Here is a 21554-nt window from a genome sequence, read left to right on the forward strand (position 1 = left end):
AGCTGTCAACTACTTTTATAACTACAAGAAGCTGGAGCTTAAGTTACCACTAATACATAAGCTCAAGTAAGTTCATGAACTCACCCTTTAGTTCCTTCCATAGGTTCCAACGGAATGGTTTCAATTAAGAGAACTCTTAAAAACAGACTACATTTTTTTCCATTAGCTTTTTTCCTAAGTAATTCTTAAAGTAGGCATAAACAATGAACCAAACCACATAATACTCTCAAGAGGAAAACAAGGGGAATCACTTAATTTTATAGTTGGAGAAAGCAGACAAAGAAGTTACTATACATGACTTATGCAACGATATAGGGATAAAGACTATGTAATCCCAGATCATAAGTCAGTATGATAGGAAAGGCATAACACATTCAGCTTGATCACCTATGAAACAAACAAACATACACTGCTAAAAATAACTGGAGAGTCTTCATGTATACTAAAACTCACTTAGGTTGATAGTAATGAAAGGCTTTGAACTACATTAATTACATTGTCTAGCTTATCACTTTACAGTTAAACCAAGGTTGAGAGGAGGATTTGTTTCACATTTTTATAATACAGTGCGATCACCTCTATGAAATATTATTTTAAATGCCTTACATGTGCATATATGTTTATAACACAATACGAAAGGTTTCCAAACATATTCCCTGAGGATAGGTTTTGCATTTGCATGTACATTTTATGGTCACTTTACATCGCAACAGGGGAGAACTTTTTTTTTTTTAAAACCACAACGAAAAACATGCCTCTCAATCCACAAAAATTGGCTGGGGGGGGGGATGGGAATCAGAAGCACATGTAATAGAGCAAGCTATTTTAACACTTGAAAACTGACCCAATTCCAAAATGTAGATTTCCTTTAATCCTATTTTCCACATTTTTTCAGACACACATTTGCCCTTTCATTCATTCAAATCAAATGTAAATTAAACAAACATGCAATAAACAAGTTTTCATTAATACATACATTGGGACTTTGCATAGGAACTTCTTCACTTCTAGCTCACTAGGGGCTCAGAGAACAAATCCTTCAGCAGTAAAAAACTAACTGGACCCATTCTCTCTCCTGCTGCCCAGTTGTTGACACCACAGCATGCTGCTCCAACTGAAAGTTCAGACACAAATGTTTGTATGCAATGTCACAAACTGGATCACAGAGACAATGTGGATGGAAAAAAAAAGCCCCCAAAACCCCTGAATACCCCTCACGATGTATTTTCAGAAGACTATACTTAAGTCACATCAGTTACAAAATGCAATTCATAGCATAGTCAGTGGGAGGAAATCCCTTAAATTGCCAAAACCTTCAGCTTTGTGAAACTGTTCTCAGCATTCACGGAAAGTATCCAAGGCTCTCTAACTGCAGTTCTCTTAATCCCAGTTCATATTTCAACATGCACTCAATGACGTACAGCAACTCCAGGTATGACGAGAATAGACATACAAGTGTGAAAGTTTATGAAGACCTTGCAGTATGTGTTAGAAATATATTGTGTCTTTGATTAAAATACCCTGAGGCATAATATTATTTTGCTTCATGGCACATGAAGCTTCCTTTACAACAACTGGAAAGGTAAAGGGGAGGGGAAAACCAACACACATTGCTGTATTAGAACATCAATGCTCCACACTACTGCTTATTGTTGTTAACCTATAATTAGAGCAGTTTTCTCCCAGATAGTAGAAGAGCCTCGCCACTTCCAAATCAAGCATCTGCTCTGGATAGAGCCTAAAGAGGATGAGTTTTGTAACCATACCTATAGCATCTTTCTCTCTCAGATAAGGTCACATTGCATAAACAAAGCTACTACGTTTACTACACATCATGAAATAAGCTGTAGGATGCTCAAGTGAAGGAATATCAGTCAGGAATATCACAAGTGTTTTAACTAGTACCCTTGTATTGATTGCATCATCATAAGTATCCTACAAAGAACACAACATAGACCTCTATCGCACAGAAATCTGCCTAGATACCACAGCAGCAACAGACTATCATTAAACAATTTTTGCACATTTAATAGCTTTCCTGAAGAAGTGTATTTTGCCGTCTGAGGATTACAAGTGAACTACTTAGATTTTCACCACATAGCGTTAAAAAAAGATCCTAGAAAGAAACTGAAAAGGAACTATAGGTGGCATAAAGTGTTTGGAAAGATAACTGTAATGCCAAATAAATAATTTCAAGGTGGAATATATTACAACTGCCACTGTTCGAAATGATGGTTCATTTCCAATGTCAAAAGCAGGTGATAGAAAAAGCTGTTTTAATCCCTGTTCACTGATGATTAGTAAAAAATTTTAAGCATCTCTAATAAAAAGCAACTAAGTAAATTCCACAATTAGTAGCTTCTCATACATTTTGATCATCTTACTTTTCTCTTTCTCCAGAAAAACTAACCTTTACAAGACAAGAATGCAATTCTCAAACTTCGGTGTGTCCATAACCTTGATTTTAGCTTTTCATTACCATAATAAAATAAAAATAGATACAACAGATCAACCAAAAAAACCAACGAGCAAGGGGCAGGGGGCGACGGGACAAAATAGCCATTAGAAAAAAACTTGGGTTTAGTATGAGCAATAGGCTTATAGGCTGGTTGTATCGCAGGCTGTAATAGCAACTTTAGCAACACATAAAATTTTCTGTGAAGCCATATGGGCACCAGACAGCTATCCCCACAACTCAACACATACTCTTGTTTAAGAAATTAAAAAGAATAGCTCATTTGAAAGAACAATCCCCTATTTCATCTTCCACAGGGAGAGAACTGCCACTCTCATCGGATATGGCTAAACTGAAGTCACAACACTACATGCTACCAGCAGCTTAAGCTAAAAAATAATAATAATAAATATATATATATGCGCAGTATTTTTCACATTGGAATATTTCTTCAAAAATCTATAATAAATATACCACATTCCCAGGAAAAAAAGAGCAACAAAATTATTTTTATATTAGAATTCAAACAAGATAGCTCTACTAATCAATGCTAGACTAACAGGGAAGTGAAAACAAGTAACCTCCCTCCCCGGAGAGTCTAGATTTCAGTTCTGCAAATTCCATAAGAGATTTTCTCCTTGATGGAACTGATTTCAAGGCAAGTATTCTGTATCAGGCAAATTTAAAGAAAGTAAAACTTAAAAAAAAAAAAACACACACATTTTCAGTCCAGGTTTCTTCTGTACCATGTTTGCTGTTGGACTAGAAACTGAATTGAGCCTGACATGAGATATGAGACTAAACCAGGACAGAAACACATAAAAGAACTCCAAAAATAAGCATAAGAAAATTGGATATACTTATAAGGAAATAGGACACACAGTAATTAAGACTTTGAGCTTTGAATACACTTTTGATGATGCGAAACAATTCCAAGTTAGGCATAAACACCAGGATATAAATGAACTCAGCCTGTCTCATACTTAGGTACAACCAAACTTGAGTGATCTGCAATACAATTTAAGTATCAGATCTTAAACATCAAAAGTAACATAATAAAGAATATATTCTAGTTTCATAACTGCAGTAATTTTCTTAGTATTTATGACTCAGAGCACTAGAATTCCACAACATGTAGCAGTATATACACAAACCGAAAATATAACTGAAAGAGGTTATCAGACTGCTTTTCAATATTACAGATTTGGGGGTGAGAGGATTCTTATTATGTTTTCCATAGCATGTTTTAATCTCAGTAAATGAATTAAAGTGCATACTGATGTTAGATAAGGCAGAGTAAAAAAAAAAAAAAAGTCTTAATGGGAATTCTGTAAGTTTTAATAGATTTAGAATCTTGCTAAAAAAAAAAATCAAGTTACAAAGTATATATTTGTAGAAGCTTCAGTTTTAGCATTCTACTTTAATGCAATTATGCTTCATCACACATAATGCATAAACACTTTCAGTTATATAAGGTGGAATTATTCTATTGATGTTTAAAGAAATAAGAGTTGTCAAAACAATTCTTAACTATAAAATTAATAATATGTTTTTAAACTAATAATTAAATTCAGTAACTTTAAGAAACAGCAGTAGTTCAATTAATGATTTATAATCATAGAACATATATCTTGAACAAGAAGAACTTTTTCAAAGTCATTGGAAAGAGCTAGGCACAATAGAAACTATAGTGAGGAATATTCTCTGGATTTATTTAATTAGTGTTTTGGAAGGCATCTAACATTTCCTGTCACTCAGCAAGATCCACCCATGCAACTGTTTGCACATGTAGAATGTCAATTCTGACTGTTGTGACAATGCTCGAAGTAGCATTGCACAAGTAATTATTCAAAACTGTTGCTATTTTCAGTCATGACACGTATTCCCCAGCATTGCACTGCTTTGGTGAAGTTTTACTGTGACATATACCATTACTGGTACTAACTGTTTCCAATTATAGAACTGAATAAAAAAAAAGTCAAATATTTAAAGAGGGTTTGAATGCACTATGAATATTTCTTTTTCAGAAGATGGTACTATCTTCCAAAACCAAATTTCATTTAAAAAAAGAAAGCAAATGCGAGAGGAAGACCTTTAGAAAACCAGCTCCACTGCCCTAACAGTAAAACACCCTTGACTTCAGTTTTAGCAAAGTGAGCCCCTGCTTGGTCCTGAAAACAGGAGAAGCAAAGCCTTTAATTACGAAGGCTGAATCCCATTGTGCAGAGAGAAGTACTGCATTTAAGCTTCTGGATGAAGGAAACGGTTGAACAACTCTGGATTTTCAATTTTGCAGTACTAAATAGAGATGATATTAAATTGTAACACTTACAGAAAGACCTTTTTCTAACATTTGCTGCATCAATCACATGCATTCAATGATAAATCTTTGTAACTTGAATCATTTATATTGACTAACACTTCTCATCTTTGCCATAACATCAACAAACAACATGGTTCCTGCCATGAGTATTATCAAATATCATATAGAATATTATCTTACTTAACATAAAAGCCTCTTCAATTCCAAGGCAAAAAGGAAAATTTAAAGAGACATAATATTTCAAAATATTTGATCATTACTGGTTTAAAGCAATAACTTTAACTGTATAGGAATATACTTTCCTCCTCCTTTGGTAATTACTTTGTATAAAGATTTCCACAAGATGGTGCTGTAGTCCTATTTTAGAAAATATCACCTATTTTCTGTTGAATTGGTCTAACATTTAGAAGAAAACCTCATTTCATTTCATTGTTAGGATAATTAACAGTGATTTGCAAGGTCTATTTTCAATTAAGGCACAAAACATGTTCACATCACCTAACTTTCCAATTATTTTTTTTTTAAACAACTGGAAAAGTTCTATTGCAAAAGTCCAAAACCCTCAGCTAAAGTCTATATAACATAATGGATCACCGTACATTCTTCTGTTTGTATGTAAAATAAAGTCAATTTATATTCCATATGGTTACAGGAAAAAAAAAATCATAATTATTGTTAAAACATATAAACCACTTTTTACAGCATAATGTCAAACAGCTGCTTTCGCCTTTATTTGCAAACTCTGCCAAAAAAATCCACTGGTTTTGTGATATCAAACTCCAAAAATCTTTTTAAGTGAAGTGAGTATTATAGCACAAAGAAACCTTGACGTGATAGGCTACCAATTTACAAAGCATAATAAATAAATAAATAAATCTTATCAAACCTCACACATTTTTGTTTGATTATATAACATTTATGGAAGTCTTACATCTACTTACATCTCTAAAGAGAAACTTTAATATGGCTTCAAATCATAAAAATGTTGTGTATCTTTGTATACTGGATGGTCTCCATCTGTGCTGCTGGTCTTAAAATGTGTTGGGTAAGAGTACTAAAACACTCAACATCTCTTGCAGTCAAAGTCTGTGGACTTACTTGCACGTTTTAGCATTTAGGATCAAACTGACCCTCGCTTTGTCAGTGTTAATGGAAGCCGTAATGTGTTGGTGCTCTCCAGCTCAGCATAAAAATTTATATTTTAAAAAAAACAGCAAAAAAGGTACATATTTAAAATTGCATAGTTAAGTTTTCATTAAGACTTATTCAACAGTACAGATGGTAAGATGGTATGTAAGAAAGCCTCTTGGGTGCAATATGCAAGTCCCAGCTGGAATGTTTCCAACAGGATGTAAACCACGGTCCTCAAGCCTGCACTTTAAAAAACATATTACTTAGCGCACTGCAAACAAATGTCAACACAAAAATACACTGCTGTAATGACTTCACTTCACAAAAGTGGGGAAAAGCTATTTGAACATTTTTTAAAACCAAAAAATCAGGGCCAGCAGGAGGGAAATCAGTACACAGATGCATTAGACAATATTTATTCAAAGGAATAAAAGCACTGGTGATCATTACAAATCTGATATATTAAAAATTTAATGCTGTACAAACATACATATTAGTTCTGATATCCATAAGTCTACAGAGACCAGGTCTGAAGACCTGTGCTTTCAGGTCTTCTCAGAGACGTTGCTTGAGGTTTTCAACAATTCTGAGGTTTCTTCAATTCTGAAAATAAATTTTGTTTACACACACGCATTAAAATACAGTAAGAAATAACTGACTTGTCTTTAACTTTCTAATGAATCCAAAATACTAACAAGCAGCATGAAACCTTAAGTTTCCTCTCATACCCCCTTTTCCTTTGCAATTGGTTTGTATTTTAAATGCCTACCACATATCAATAAACCTTAAGTATCCATAAAGAAAAAAAGTAACCCACACAATAAAATTAAATCACAAAAAAGTCTACAGCTTTTTTCAGGCCAGGCACTTATGGAATATAAATCTCTTGCTAAAGAAACATTATACAGCAATGCATTTTTCTTCAAGTTAATAAAAATATTTCTTACCAAAAAAATTTTCATTACCGATCTCAGGACTAGTATCAAATACATCTTAATACAGTTCTCACAATGCTTAGCCTGAAATTGGTTTTACTTTTCCTTAAGTAATAAAAACCAGAGTTAAGATATTGTAGTTACTTTTCAGGAAGAAAAGTTACAAGTACCAGGGAATTCCTATCAGAAGATAAATAATATTCCTATTCCTTGTCAACCAGATTCTAAACACTCTTTAATCTCTAGTTAATACTATTAAGAATGCTTTCTATTGCTTTTTAGAAACCAAAACAGTGACTCATCCCAAAAATACAGAACTGTAAGTGGATTTATTATCCAGTGGAGTCATAAGGAAATGCCACACCTGATGTAGAGACCTTTGAGGTTTGGAACACATATGTACGTTCTCTATATGCCTTAGTCCAGTACAACTCCCTCCTGGGAAATGAATTCCTGCTGCCCTTTCCTATTACTTACATTTTACTTATCCTTTCCATTCTTTGTCTTGTTGTCTCCTGCAATTTAAAAGCAACAAAGTTAGTGAACTCTTCAAAGCTAACATTCTTCAGACGGACTTTCAACCTGAAAAAATCATAGAGAATGTGACTTTAAGCACTGTTTACATATCAAAAGGATTTTTATGAGACAGACCTAGATCTAGTTTTGCATAGTTTCCTTGTTTTTCACAAGTAGTATATACAACTAAAACTAATGCTTGCTTGTTCTCTTGACCTCAGAAAGGAAATCAACTAAGCATTTACCAGTTTTACCTACCTTTGAAATGTCTGTCAGACCATGAGAATTAATGGTTGTGGCTTTGGGAGATGGGTCTGTGGATAATAGCGAACTGTATCCAGACGACTGATGAAGACTCTCTGGCATCTCCTCCTTCCTCTCTGTATCTATGGAGAAATACTCATTTTTGTGTCACCTTTGCCTTTTTGCTCTCTTATTGCAAGGTCAACTATCAAATAGCTTGATTTACAGTATGTAATAACAGAAGAGAATGCATTGTTTAGAGAGGGAAAAAGAAAAGCCACTGGTGAGGGTCCAAAATAGGTTTCTCATTTTCTTAAAACAAGTGCAGTGTACTATGTATAACACATACAAGATAAATTTAAAAAATATTACTAGGAATTCTACCTTTATCCTGATTACAGCGAAATCAACACTTAAGAAAGTCTAATTACTGGGTCAAACATTTAAAAGTAATTTCAAATAGTTTACATTAGTTTTATTGTAAACTACCTGTTCAAACATGTCTTTAATTTGGAAGTAACCTGTCTTATAAGCAGCAGAAATATAAATAAAATAATCACCTTCTTGTTTAGCTTAAAATTTGTATCAATCTCTGTTTCCCTAGCTCTCCTCCTGTTGGGACAGGTTTAGCATCCATTCAGCAGAAACAGACTTTTCTTTTACGTTGGGAAGGCTTTGATACTCTTTGCAATTTCAGAATACTATTGTCAGGGAAGATAAGTTAGTATTTAGAAAAAGAGAAAAAGTGTTCCCATATCCTTATTTTCAGTAAGGCCATCATCTATGGATCTTACCTTTGGAACATGTTTAGCTACACTATTCTGTATTTAAAATCATATTAAGTTATTTTAATCAATTTAAATTAAAAAAATATTTCTTCTGTACAGCTGTGATTCCTGAAGAGCACCACAACGAAAAAGAGCATCAAAGCATTCTGAGTACTGTACATCTCAGATATAAGAGTTAAGACTGGCCACATAACTTGTATGCGTACAATTTCCTGAATCATATCTCAGAAAAACAGGAATAACAAATTCAGAAGAATTCCAGAAGTCTGAAAATGCGAAACTTCTCTTTTAAAGACCATCAGCCTGCTTGCTGACTCTGAAGTCCTCAAGTGTCAGTAACATACCACTAAACTTATGAAAGGAAGTAAACATCGCAAGCTTTCTAAGGTCTGTAAAAAGAAGGGCCCGTTCCTGAGACTTCAAAATTAAAATAAACTTTACCATAACCAAGAAACTGCCTTCCTAATTTCCATGGAAACTGGATTACTGAGATTCCCTTTTAATTTCAATGCAACAGCCCAACACTGGACAAAAATGCCTAATAAGTGAGAATGGGAAATAAAATATCCTCCTTACTACGGGTGGTAGGAATAACAGTTGCCATAGGGGAAACAGGTCGAATTAATAAACGGAACGATGCAAGGTAAGGGCTAAAGAGCTACCATTGAGGAAGAGAGAAGAATGACTTATGGCCTGGGGAATGTTTTTAATTTCTTTCCCACTTAAGGCTGTTTCATTTACTTCTAGTACGTTATCAAAATTAAGTTTGAAATGGAAGAAAAAGATTTTTTTCTTGCTCTTCAAAATAAGAAAGTTTAGCAAAAATGCTAGTTGGATAGCTGCTAACTGCTTCAAAAGGGATGAAGCTATACAGAATGTTCAGCAGTGATTTGAAAAACAACACGGATTATGAATGAAAAAGCCCTGATTTGTCCTGAGCCCCATTATAAAAGTAAAAAACAACATAAATGTGACACTCATAATTATAACAAACCTGTGGCAGCAAATATAATTTCTTGTGTGCTTGCAAATAGCTTATTTTTAAAACATTATAACTACTTTAAAGTGCAGCTAACATTATTGTTTTTCACAGCTTTAGCTATAGCACCTTAATTAAATTTGCACCTTTGAGATTGTTAGTAGTTATTTGTCACTATTAGTTACTATGCTATATATTTTCATTAATGCTTTAAAAACTATTTCAGTAAATAAAGCTTCTAAAGAATAAATTACAAACATGAAATGACTAGCAGGTTAATTTCTAATTTGCAGCATGTATATAAATTCAGATGTCACTAAATTGCAATTGTCTACTTAAACACTATTTTAGTCCAGGTCAGCAAGAAGTGTTTAGCACATGATGTTAATTAAAAAGAAAATCATTAATACTCACCAGGAGAAACTGGACTCCTACTAGAAGTACATTCTTGACTTATATTGCTCAACTCTGTAGATAAGTCTCTCTGAAATACAATTTTACTGCATTTTAGCCATACCCTGTTAAATCATCTTTTAACTAAACAAAAGTATATTTAAGTACTAATGATGTATGCATTTGCTACACCATCCAGATATGTTGGCACTGCACACATGTCTTTACAGGACTAAAAAAATCCAAAATTTCCATACATACATTGCATTTAAAAACTAGTCTATTTCATGGGGGCTTTTTTAATATTAATATTGCTGTTCATAAACAGGTCAAAATGAGGTCCAAATATAGTGCATATAACTTAGGTATAAGTAGAATGAACAATCAGACTGTTCTTGGCCTGTGCTAACAATTACATCTTGATGATGGCTGCCATTACCTTAACAAAATAAGTGTACCTTCTACTGCTGGTTGATATTCAGAAATGCAGATCCTTGGTCCTAATAAATTAGCCTATAAATGAACTGAAATACATTCTACTTAAATGCTTAGAACTCAAAAGTCTATTTTAAGCTAGTTTCCCAGGCTCCTAAATGAGAGAGGGCTCTTTTAAGAAGGGTTCTCAGTTTAACTCAATCTAGCTTAGAAAAGGTTGTTCATAAACAAGGAAACAAAATTAATGCTGTACTAACAATTAATGGTTTTGAGTGCAATTTTCTAATTTCAAAATTAAAAATCTAACACTCATAAACAACATCTAGACTTTTTTCACCAATGAGTTATCATTATGATTTGAAATCTCAGCCTTTGATAAAGTATATCACTTTATATACTAGAGTAACTATATCAGTTAACAGGGGAATATTATACCCAAATAAGTGAGTGAGGGAGAAATAGTAGGTACTGTGTGTGAAGAAGCCGAAAAAAACTGTAATAATGGGTAACTCTTACAAAAAAAAAAAAAATCTGCACTGATTACTTCTGCTCAATTCCTTTCATTGAAATGGATTTGGTAGCTTTCAGACTTTCCCAGAGCTAAATGCACAGCTGCTGCTACTTTGGCAGCAGTGCGAGACAGATCTTAGAGTGTTCCTGTTACGTTGATTAGATGCCAAAAATTCCCTGAAAAATGCAAGAGTAAGAAGAAAGGAGTAATTCTGTATTGCTTCTATATCTGTGAAGCACAGCTTGGACGGAATTTCATGAAACAAAGAAGCAGCAATTCTCTGGCCCAAAGGATTATTTCTTGGCAGTTTTCAAACGCCTATTGAAAAAAGTTAGGGTTTTGAAGACTTTTCTTTTTTTAAATATAAAAACCAGCTTCTTTTGCTTTGAAAAAAGACAAGCAACAATGCCACACACAAACTAAATTCAAACTTGTTTCTGCAGATGACTTCTTTCAGTAACATGCAGTACAGAAATATAATTATCTTACTGGAAATTTTTGAGTGATATTAATGTTAAGTATCTTCCAAATATTTTCCACATACTATTCCAAACCTTTAAACAACTGCAATAAACATGTTACTGAAGTAATAATAAACCAAATTTACAGAAATAAAAGAACAAGCCTAGTCTGAAACACAAGCTTTCCTGTACTGCTGCTGTCATAAAGGCAGCAACTATCTCTTGAAGAGAATACACTTGAAAGAGGAGTAAAACTGTCTATGGCTGTTCAGCTGAAGGCTTCTTGAGACTGTTAGCAGAAGAAAACATTATCATTGGTGGTGCTATTTGGACATATGCCCACTGATAATTAAATTACAATATCCATAAGAAATTTATTGCAAATGGTAAATCACTTGAGCCATTACTGACCTGAAACTGTGTTTAAGAAAAAGTGGTTGAGAATGTCAATCCTTATAATTTGAGCTACAGCCTTTAGAAATAACCTAGTGATCAGTCTGAACACTTCTCCATTTCAAGACACTGCATAACTAGCACACTTTCAAGGTACACAGTAAAAAAAAACCATGTCTTGTATACAAGTACTAGTGACATTTTCAAATTTGTAGCACCAGCAACACACTCAGAGCTCCTGGTTACAAGTAAATTTCACAGTTTTACAGCTACAGAGAAAAAACGCAACACTGATCAACTATTTTCCACATGGGTTTTCAACTTCTGGAAAGCATCTGACAGTATCCGAAGGATACACAAGACACATATGCAAATACACTTTGAAATTAAGCATGTGATCACAAAATTGATGCTGTGGCTCACTGCATCTCAAAATACTTACATGTGCACATATATGAAATTATATAATGTGCGTACAAGGACCTTTCAACAGCATGAAAAATAATACAGAGTCTTAATGCAACAAAATACTTGATTTGCTCTGACGAATATGCCAAATCTAGCCACATCACAACTGTAGTGCTTTCACACATTTAAAAATGCAATGAACATCATGGACAAGACATAGGAAGGCGGGACGGGGTGCAAAAAGCAGAAAGATCATAGATTAGGCTAGAAATTTCAAGGAGTCACAAACTAAGAATAGGACTAAAATAGAAGTTAACTTTTCCATTAACTTTGTACTTTCCATTGAGCATGCCATCTATTTTTGTCAATGGTAGTTATATGGAATGAAGACTTAATCTTCCAAAGGGAATATCTGTATCTGATTAGAGTTTGGAGAATTAAAACAGACATTCAACTATATAAACAACAAATAGACACTCAACTGTATCAACAACAACAACATTTGCAGGCCAGTATAAGAAATTCAGAATAATACAGACCAGAATAAAGAAACCCTTAAATGTGTCACTAGCTTGATGAAATTCTCAACTACAGAAACACAACCTTTCAAAGACAGCTTAGTCTTAAACTTAAGGAGTTTTCAAAAGCTTCCTTCTACAAGTTTGCTAGGAGATGGAAACACAGAGTCATTACTAATGAAAATAGGCTTAGCTACACCTGCTGTTCCTGCAAGGAAACAATTTCCAATGGAGAGCTTTGTTTCATAGAGCATGAGGAAACAACAGAATTTAACAGTTAAGAAAAAAAATACTACCAACTCCACAAACAGCACTTCCATTCAGATCATGCCTTTAAAAATAGTGAAAAGCATGCATCAGGAGGCACAAAGAACAGAAACAGGCTGACAACATTGTGTTTGGGCAATTTTTGTTATAGAAGAAAAGCAGAAGTTAACATACCTTTTTGGATTGCAACAACAGTTCTGTTTCAAGAAGCAAAACTCGACTCAACAAATTATTCCAGTCCTTCTCATCTATGATCACCTTTCCTTTCAGTTTCTCTTCTAAAACATGTAGTTTATCTTCCATCCAATCTAGCTTATGAAGCTTTTCCTGGCAATCAGCAAGCTGACTCTTTAGGAACTCAATCTGACAATTATCTTCTATGACCTGAAAATATGGATAAGAACACATGTCCTCTAATTTCAAAACAGATATAATTCATAATTTGATCAATGAAATTAAGTGGAATCTTCCTCAAGTTCAGTAACCACATTCTGCTACATTAGAAAATTATTTTTCTTTCAGAATTGCCATTCATGGAACTCAGCTTTTAAAGAAACTGTTGACAGAACTGGCTCTTGAAAGGACAGTACAATCTAACTGACTTTTTTTTCAACTTTTTCAATATATTTATTATACATCTATTAGTTATACTTAAGGAACATCCAGCTTCCTCTTTAAAGCCCTTTGGAAAAGCCCTGTACGAAAAGTTAAGAATACATGTGGGCAGCATCTTAAAATAAAAGTTCTTACTCGTTCGCATTTAACTTCCACAACATCATGATCTGGGTACAATTCTTCTTCATTACCTCCCTGTGCTGGAAGGGGTAGTGGATGGAGGTCATCACTAACTTCATTTCCTGAATGCCGTTCTACTTGAGGCTTCTTTTGAGCATGTTAAAAAAAAAAAATTCACTGGTGTTATTCATTACAAGAACATTTCAATTCATCAGCCAAGTAACTGACACAGAAGACCTATCATTTTAGTGTTTATTTATTTAAATCTGACAATCTTATCCCAACAGATTGCAAAACACAGAAAGCAACAGCAGACAGTTTAATTTAAAATATCATATAGACATGAAAGAACTGTAAAACAAATATGCACACACTTTACCATATGTACTGTGTACCTTGGCTCCCTTCCATAAACAGTAATGAAGGCATTAATGTCCTCTCTTATTGTAAGGGTTGTTCTAAGTGTGGATTGGGAGGTATGAATCTCGCTGTATGTATTAACATATGTATAGACAGTTCCAACATCAAACTACCACTCAAATATTCAGGAAAAAAAGAAGAGTTTAACTAGGAAGATTAGAATTCTCTCTTTTCCTTGACAACTGTCAGCAAAATAGCCCTACTAGCTACACATTTCATTTCCTTTGAGTGCTTCGCTTAGAGAGAAAAAAATAAGAGACAAATTTTGCCTTTCTTTCCAGATGGATCAAGTCCTATGATCACTACCTGCCACATAACAAAATAAATTACCTAATGATTAAGAACCCACAATTACTAGTTTTGTGCAGCATCTTAACACTTACAGATTCCTAGATGTTTTACTGAAGCTGAAACTCTCCTCTTCTAGGGAATTCTTAATACCCTCACGTATATCCTCATTCAGTTCTACCATTCAACAACCAGAAGTGCCAGATAAGTAATTCCAAATATTTTCTTTGTGAAATTTTCCTCTGCTAAAACAGTATTTTCCCTTCTAAACAGAAGTCACCAACATTTAATGGGCAGTCACAGTCCTAAATGTTTTGTACTATTTTACTTTGCACCCTTTTAGCAGAAAATATTAGGAAAGCTGTCTCCTCCACAAGCCAAGAGTAGCATAATGTGTAAGATCAAGTGTTACTCTTGTAAAACCAAAGCTAACAGGAATGTTACATTAAGAAATCTTTGCTGAACAGATTCAGACAAAAGATCAAAATGTGTTTTGAAAGCTACGTTGAAAACATTGCAATGTTAAGCCAAACACACTTCAATCTCCAAACACGATGTATATTCTTTTTCCAATTGCATCTTCATTTTCATTGCTGTTCCTCCATTTGCAATATCCTCTGTATTTCAGCTATTATTTCATTCAACCATACTTCGGGGGGAAAACAAACAAACAAACAAGAAACAACTGGTCTGGTCAAGCATTAAAACCTAAATGAAAGCACATATTCCAGAAAGAGCCTGACTCATTACAAATGAGATTAACCTTTAGACATACAACATAAAAACTATTTTCATACCTGTTTGGAATTCAGAGCATTGCCACTAGGATCAGCAAGGACATTATCACAATTTGACCATACTTCATATTTAAAAGACCTGAGTTTTTTCCTTGTTTGGGATTTAACCTTCAAAGTGAAGAGGAGAAAATATTATGCTTCTAACACAGGACTATTTTCCAGAGGGATGGGGGGGGAGGGGGCGGGACAGGACAACACGACACAGGGAGACACACCAACATGGGGATGGGATGACACACCCCATTTTCTGCCATTGTTAACAGGCAGGAATATTGCATGGCACACACACAAACTCATTTAAACCTCTGCAGTACAATAATGTCTAAAAAAAATTAACTATGACCCAAATTTACACCAAAACCAGATCTGGAAGTGAATGACATTCATACACTCATTAACGCCTATGCAAGGCTGCATCAAAGCTGGTTGTAAAGAGAAAAGACAACTTGCACCAGAGTTGAAAGACAAACAAATACGAAAAAAATGTAGTTATGCCCCCAAAAGTGAAAAATTAAGTATACAGAAGTCCTGAAGACTGTTATAAACTCAAATGAAACAAAATCCTGTAAAATATAAAGACTGAAAATGCCTTTTATTAAAGCATACACTGATACACAGCATACACTGATAAAAAAAATATCTTACCAATGTAAAACAAATATGATTAATGAAAATAATCATATTTGAGATGTATACCACTGAAACACAAATACAAGTGTCATGTTTAAATTAAATGTTACCAGAACTTCAACATATCAGACAGTTTTGCTTTGGTTTTAAATCTGCCTGCAAAGTCTACCAAGTTACACAAACATTCACTAGGTTGAGAAGTCTAAAAGTAAATATATCACTTACTGTAAAGATACCGAGTACTAGATTTATCTTCATTCTAATATTTTTTTGTTTATACTACGAAGCATGGGCAGCTTCATGTCTTTTGTATACCTGATAGCACTAAAGCATCTTACAATGGAACTTCATACTAGTTTTCCCCCTATTTTGACTATCAGCAATGCTGCACCTCAAATAAACTGGTCTTCAGCTTCTACCTGCAGCATCAAGCACGTCAAAAGAAACTTATCTCATAAATAAAGTTACCGTTTAATCAGTACCTTATTTGAGTTACTTAATTCCTTATGTTTTTTCACCACACAGTTGATAATGTCACAAACAATCTGCATTTTTCTTTCTGCAAAGCCAAACTGAAGAAACTGCTGTTTTGTTAAAATTGGTTTATATTGAAATTGATCACGAAGAAGCTGCAACAAAATAAGAGTTTATTTCACTTCCAAGATCACCATGCAATTTGTTGTAGAAATGGCATGCTCAGGTTCTTATTTTTCTACAATCTTCTCTTCTGCACTTCAGCAGTTAAACCTTTTCTCATTTGGTTATTTATACATTCTCAGCTGTTTCTTCTAACTAGACTTTCAACATACCTCTTCCAGAAACATTTCATTCACATCACTCTTGTAAAGTTTAACTCACAGTCAAGATTCATGAAATAAATGATTGTAGACATTAATATTAAAAAAGTTAAACAAAAAACTTTCCAAAGTGAATGCACAATAAAAAGTTGTATTAATCTCAGCAAATGCGTCAGAGGGCTAAGTAAGGCTCTCACAGAGCCTCTTTGTAAAGGAGTCTCTGTCCTCCTCAGATGGAAAACTAGTCTGAATAAGCTAGTATTTGTTAATGTATCAAGCCACCTTTATAAAAATGTGCTTATGGATATTTTTAAAGATAGTTCAAAATTATTTTCATTCAGTGAAGAATTTGATTCCAATTTATAAACTATTAAAAACTGGATTTTGCATATTAATTTTGTATGGTGTTTTAAAATAACTGTATTTCTTAATTGTGTATTCATTACAATTATTGAAGTTTGCTGTGATTTTTTGCTGGTTATGATTTCTTCTAAGGTCACTTCTATAAAATCTATTGTGTAATAAATATTTCAGTATTCTTCACAACTAACATGACACACAATAATATTACTGATTCTACGGTTGTTTCAAAATTGAGATTTGGCTAATAACATCCAGCCTTATTTTCATGAAAATCTAAATAAAGCCTTGCCACACAGTGACTTACTACTCGTCTTAAATCCTAACAGAATTACAATTCATGTTCATTGCTAAAAATTTTCGCTTTCTAGTAAAACTCATACTAGATGTTTAATTTTTATGAGGCCATACTCAAAACTGTGTCTCTTCTGTGAAGAACATGAAGACAGATACCTTATAAATAGCTTCAATAAAACGCAAGTCACTCTTTGCTGTGAGTTCCACATCGCACTTTACCAAAAGTTCTGCTATGTAAGTTGAAAAAGACGTAAAAGAATAGCTGATGATAGGTAAAAACGCAGCTGGATCACCCTTTACTAACCTATTGAGAAACAAAAGTATTTTACACAGCAGAAGATAACAAAAGCCCTTCATTACATGAATTCAAACATTTAACTTGAAAGGTGTTTTAATATAGCCAGCATGTTATACCCAAATATCTCCTTCATTTTAAGGGGTTTTTTTCTAGGCATATCTCATTCACAAAACATGAATGACACAAACAACGTTTTTGTGACCCTCATATAATTTTAACATTGTCAGGTCTAAATCCCACCAGCATTTCCATCTCAATGTTCAACACCTTTTTTCTTTTTTTTAATCTTCACAAGATGAAATTTCCTGAATAAAGTTTTGCTAGCACTTACAAAGAAATTATAAAGGTGAGAGATTAATCAAAGAAAAGAGAAAAACAGCAACAGAAGAGCAAGATAGTGATACACTTCAGGATTATTCTAAGGATTGCTCAAAACAGCAAAACCGCATCCTTTTATCTTCCAGTTCACATGTATCAAACCCCAACTTCCCACTGAGATACGCTATGCTTACTCATCACTGGGTGCAATGCTAATATTTATACATATCTTGTTTACGCATCTTGCTGTCATCATGTATTAGCATAAATTTATTCACACTGCTGCTTACACTGTATAATCCACATCTCTTGGATAATTTAACAAGCGAAGTCCTTGTTCTATTTTTCTTAAACTTCCTTTTAGGTCTCCTGTTGCCATTATTCCAAATGCTATCCTTCTTTCAGATTATGAAATAAATGTAATATAGTACATTCTCCTCCTTAAAAAAAAAAGTACACAAAAATTACAAAATGCAATAGAATTATCACTGAAATTCAAAGTTTTTGCTCCACTTTTCTAGACACTACTACCTCCAAAGTGTTACACTACAGCACAGAGCTAGGGCTCAATACCAATTAATATCAGTCGTCATCTTCATTCATTCTAAATGGGAGCAAGTAGTAATCCTCAATCCGATGAACTATCAAAGATCTTTAAAGATAAAGATATCTGAAAGCATATTAAGAATTTACGCCTGGCTAAATCCATTAAAACTGAGTGAAAACAAGTTTCTTCACTGTTTCAAAGGAGCAGAAACTCCAAAAACCATGGAAACCTTTTGCATTCTTTAGTTTAGAATGCTTCTTATTCTTTTCTTCACCTGGCCCCAAGCTCACTGGCCGAAAGAGCAATGTTTGGATGTGTAAACATCAGAAGGCAGGACTAGCAACTCATCACAGACAATACTTCTCTGTTTAGATGTTCCATTAAATACACTTGAAATTGTTCACAGGGGGAGGTGGTAACAGACTGTGTAGATATTTCAAAATAGGTACAAGTATATTGGGATGATAACTAAAAGGTCCCTGTTTAACTTCTACATTGTAACACACAAGTTGAGAACCCACTTTTAATTTATTGTGGGCTTTGCTTCACAGAAGAAAGAGACTCATCTAAGGACTCGGTGCAAACTACAAAAAGGTGCATTTGTCCCTGCAGAACTATCCTGCAAGGAAAGTGAAGACTGCAAGAAAGAAAGGAGGGGAAAAAAAAAAAGGGGGGGGGGAGGGGGGGAGGACAACAAAAGAGAGTCAGCAAAGTATAAAATCACCATCATCCAAACCAGTTTTTAAGATCTATCAAAGGGATAAGTACGTACAGGAAGGTCACACTTTTAATATATTTTACCAAACAGAACTGATTAGTAAATTCTCAAATGGAGGAAGAGGAGATGGGGGAGGGGGGGGGAAGTTGCCATAAGATATCTAAAAATACTGGCAACTCCCCCTGGCTGGCAGATGGTAAAAAGAAGAAACACCTTCGAATATCAGTACTAATAATAATCTTAAAGAACATTATCCCTCACTCCATTGCTTCAAAATACATTTATATTTAGAGATAGCCTACAAGTACTATTTACTATATCTTGCAACCTTTGTTTATAAGCAACCAATATTAGTTCTTCTCCAACACAAGACTTTAAAAGCAGAGACTGGATGATAGCCCAGCTCTTAAGTCACAAATGAAAACAAATGGCCTGCATCTTAGCACTCTGGACAGACTGATAGAACTTGAGAAAGTATATTAGCAAACTGCCAAACTCAGTGGGTTTTGAATGGTTTAGAGAAAAAACAAGGGGAAAAAAAAAAAAGAGAAAGTTAGTTAAAAGAAAAAGTACAGAAGAACAGAAAGTTGACATTTCTCACAAAAAGAGTTCTCCTTCCTCACATCCTTGAGATCTGGTTTTGACTGGCTTAATCCTCTACAGTACTTCCCCCAAAAGCCTCAGTAAAAGTAACAATTTCAGCTATAAAGCCTTAAAACAGAAATTTACTGTTCTATTTCCTGCTAGAACCTGGGAGATAATTGCCTGCCACTGTCTTCACTGAATTTATTTTCTGGCAAGAAAATAAATACTTTGAAGCCTACTAATCCAAGCAGCAAAGAGGCATTGCTTGACAGCCTATACATGAAGAGGTAGTCTCAAGATACAGAATTTTATATCATTTTTCTTGCTGACACATGAGATTCAGACCAAAAAAATCAAACACTCCAAAGAGATTATGTGCAGCCTTGTCAGAAATCAACTCCAATGGGTACTCCAGTTTACAGCTTTGTTATTTGGTCCTACTCATTAAAGCAATGACTTTTTTTGAAAGGAACTTCTTGACCACACACTTTGCTTATAGAAACAAAAAAACCCAAACAAACTAAAAAAACAACAGTTAAAGCTTGCACTCATAATGGTCTGGGTTTGTTTTTTTTTTTCTTCTTGTGCCTCTATGGTGTTTAAATCAGCAGTCTTCAAGATGAAGATATTCACATGTGTTCTGCCCTTGTTAAGGTATCTTCCTCATTTAATTATTAGGTTCTTCCTCTTTAACCATTAGGTTCTGGGTTATTAGTCATGCTAAATATAAGTACACAGCACTCATTTCTTAAAGGCTAGGGACAATTTAACCTCACGTATTTGGAAGCTGAGGCAGCTGTTCTTCCTGCATTACCTTACAAAGTGACTCACCCTATGGTTTTGCCAATTCAACCAGATCTCAAAACAAGTCTCAAAGAGTCTAACATAAAACTGAAGCTCTAATCTGCAATGCAAATACTCATAGAAGACACTCTCACAGGAATTCATCTAATCATATTGGCTGTTTCCCAAAAGTATCAACAATCCTTTTTACACTGGACCTCTGGATGCAAAAACTGGCAACTACCATCACTGCAAACTGCTCAAGAGATCCTAAAAATAACAGAGTTAAGTTAGCAGAAAATACTTTAACATCTTAGGAATGTGAACACCGTAGAAAGTGGCACATAGCTTTTGCCTGTAGGAATTCAGGACAGAACAGTTACAGAACATTGGCTATCCAGAATAAAATGACAAAGTTTTAAGAGATGATAACCTAGAACTGCAAGTGGTTTAAAGAACAACTCTCAAAATTGCATATGGTATTCAAAGAACTAATGAACATCCCAAAAAAACCCCCCACCAATAAAAGCATGCAAGTTACCAAGTATCTTAACACTGTAAACACTGTCTTTGAAACATCTAACAAAAAAGACTTTTGATTTCTTCAAATCGTATTTAGACTATTCTGTTACATGGGGCGGGGAGCGGGGGGGGGAATCACACCATTATGCAGAGAAGCAAAAACGCCAAGGACAAATATTGCACTTCGCTATCGTGCCAGCTGTAAGACACACTTCAAGCACATGGGATACTCGCAAACTAGTGAACCGCTCAAGGAACTGCGCGTCGCGGGTCGGTTGCTCTGGGAGCCATCGAAACACCGGCCACAAAAAAAGCTTGGCCCTGCCACGGGCAAGGCCGGCTGCCGTCCCGGCGCCGCGCCAGCGCGCTGAGAGAACCCGCAAGAGCGGGACGGGGGCCGGCTCTCCACCCGCCCTTCCTCGCCCCTAGACCAGCCGGAGACCGGGCCTCCCCTGCTCCGCCCCGGGGCTCGCCGCCCCTGAGGGGGAACAAGCCCCTGCCCCGAGAGAGGACCCGCCGCTCACCCGCGCCAACCGTCGCCCCCGCTGCGAGAACCCCCTCCCCGCCGGGCCGCCTGCCCCGGGACGGCTGGTGCCTCGCTGCCTCCCGTCCGCGGGCTCCCGGCGACTCCCAACCGGCGGCGGGCACAGACTGAATCTGCCGCCGCGAGAGCCAACAGCCGCTTCCGCTTCCCGCGCGTCCC

At 35.1% G+C, this 21554-nt stretch overlaps 1 protein-coding gene across 1 annotated transcript; it reads right to left on the reverse strand.

The window, feature by feature from the left end:
- Positions 1–5028: 5028 nt before the first annotated feature.
- Positions 5029–21528, reverse strand: CEP44 (centrosomal protein 44). The gene is made up of 11 exons (XM_075500297.1): positions 21376–21528; positions 17987–18136; positions 17237–17384; positions 16109–16255; positions 14997–15104; positions 13507–13638; positions 12931–13140; positions 9785–9854; positions 7619–7746; positions 7322–7359; positions 5029–6512 (listed from the first exon to the last, which is right to left on the reverse strand). Exons 2-11 carry the CDS (start codon positions 18073–18075, stop codon positions 6455–6457), a joined length of 1128 nt encoding a protein of 375 aa, XP_075356412.1. The 5' UTR covers positions 18076–18136; positions 21376–21528; the 3' UTR covers positions 5029–6454.
- Between the last annotated feature and the right edge of the window lie 26 nt (positions 21529–21554).

The sequence above is a fragment of the Mycteria americana genome, chromosome 4 (assembly GCF_035582795.1).
Source record: "Mycteria americana isolate JAX WOST 10 ecotype Jacksonville Zoo and Gardens chromosome 4, USCA_MyAme_1.0, whole genome shotgun sequence".
NCBI lineage: Eukaryota > Metazoa > Chordata > Aves > Ciconiiformes > Ciconiidae > Mycteria > Mycteria americana.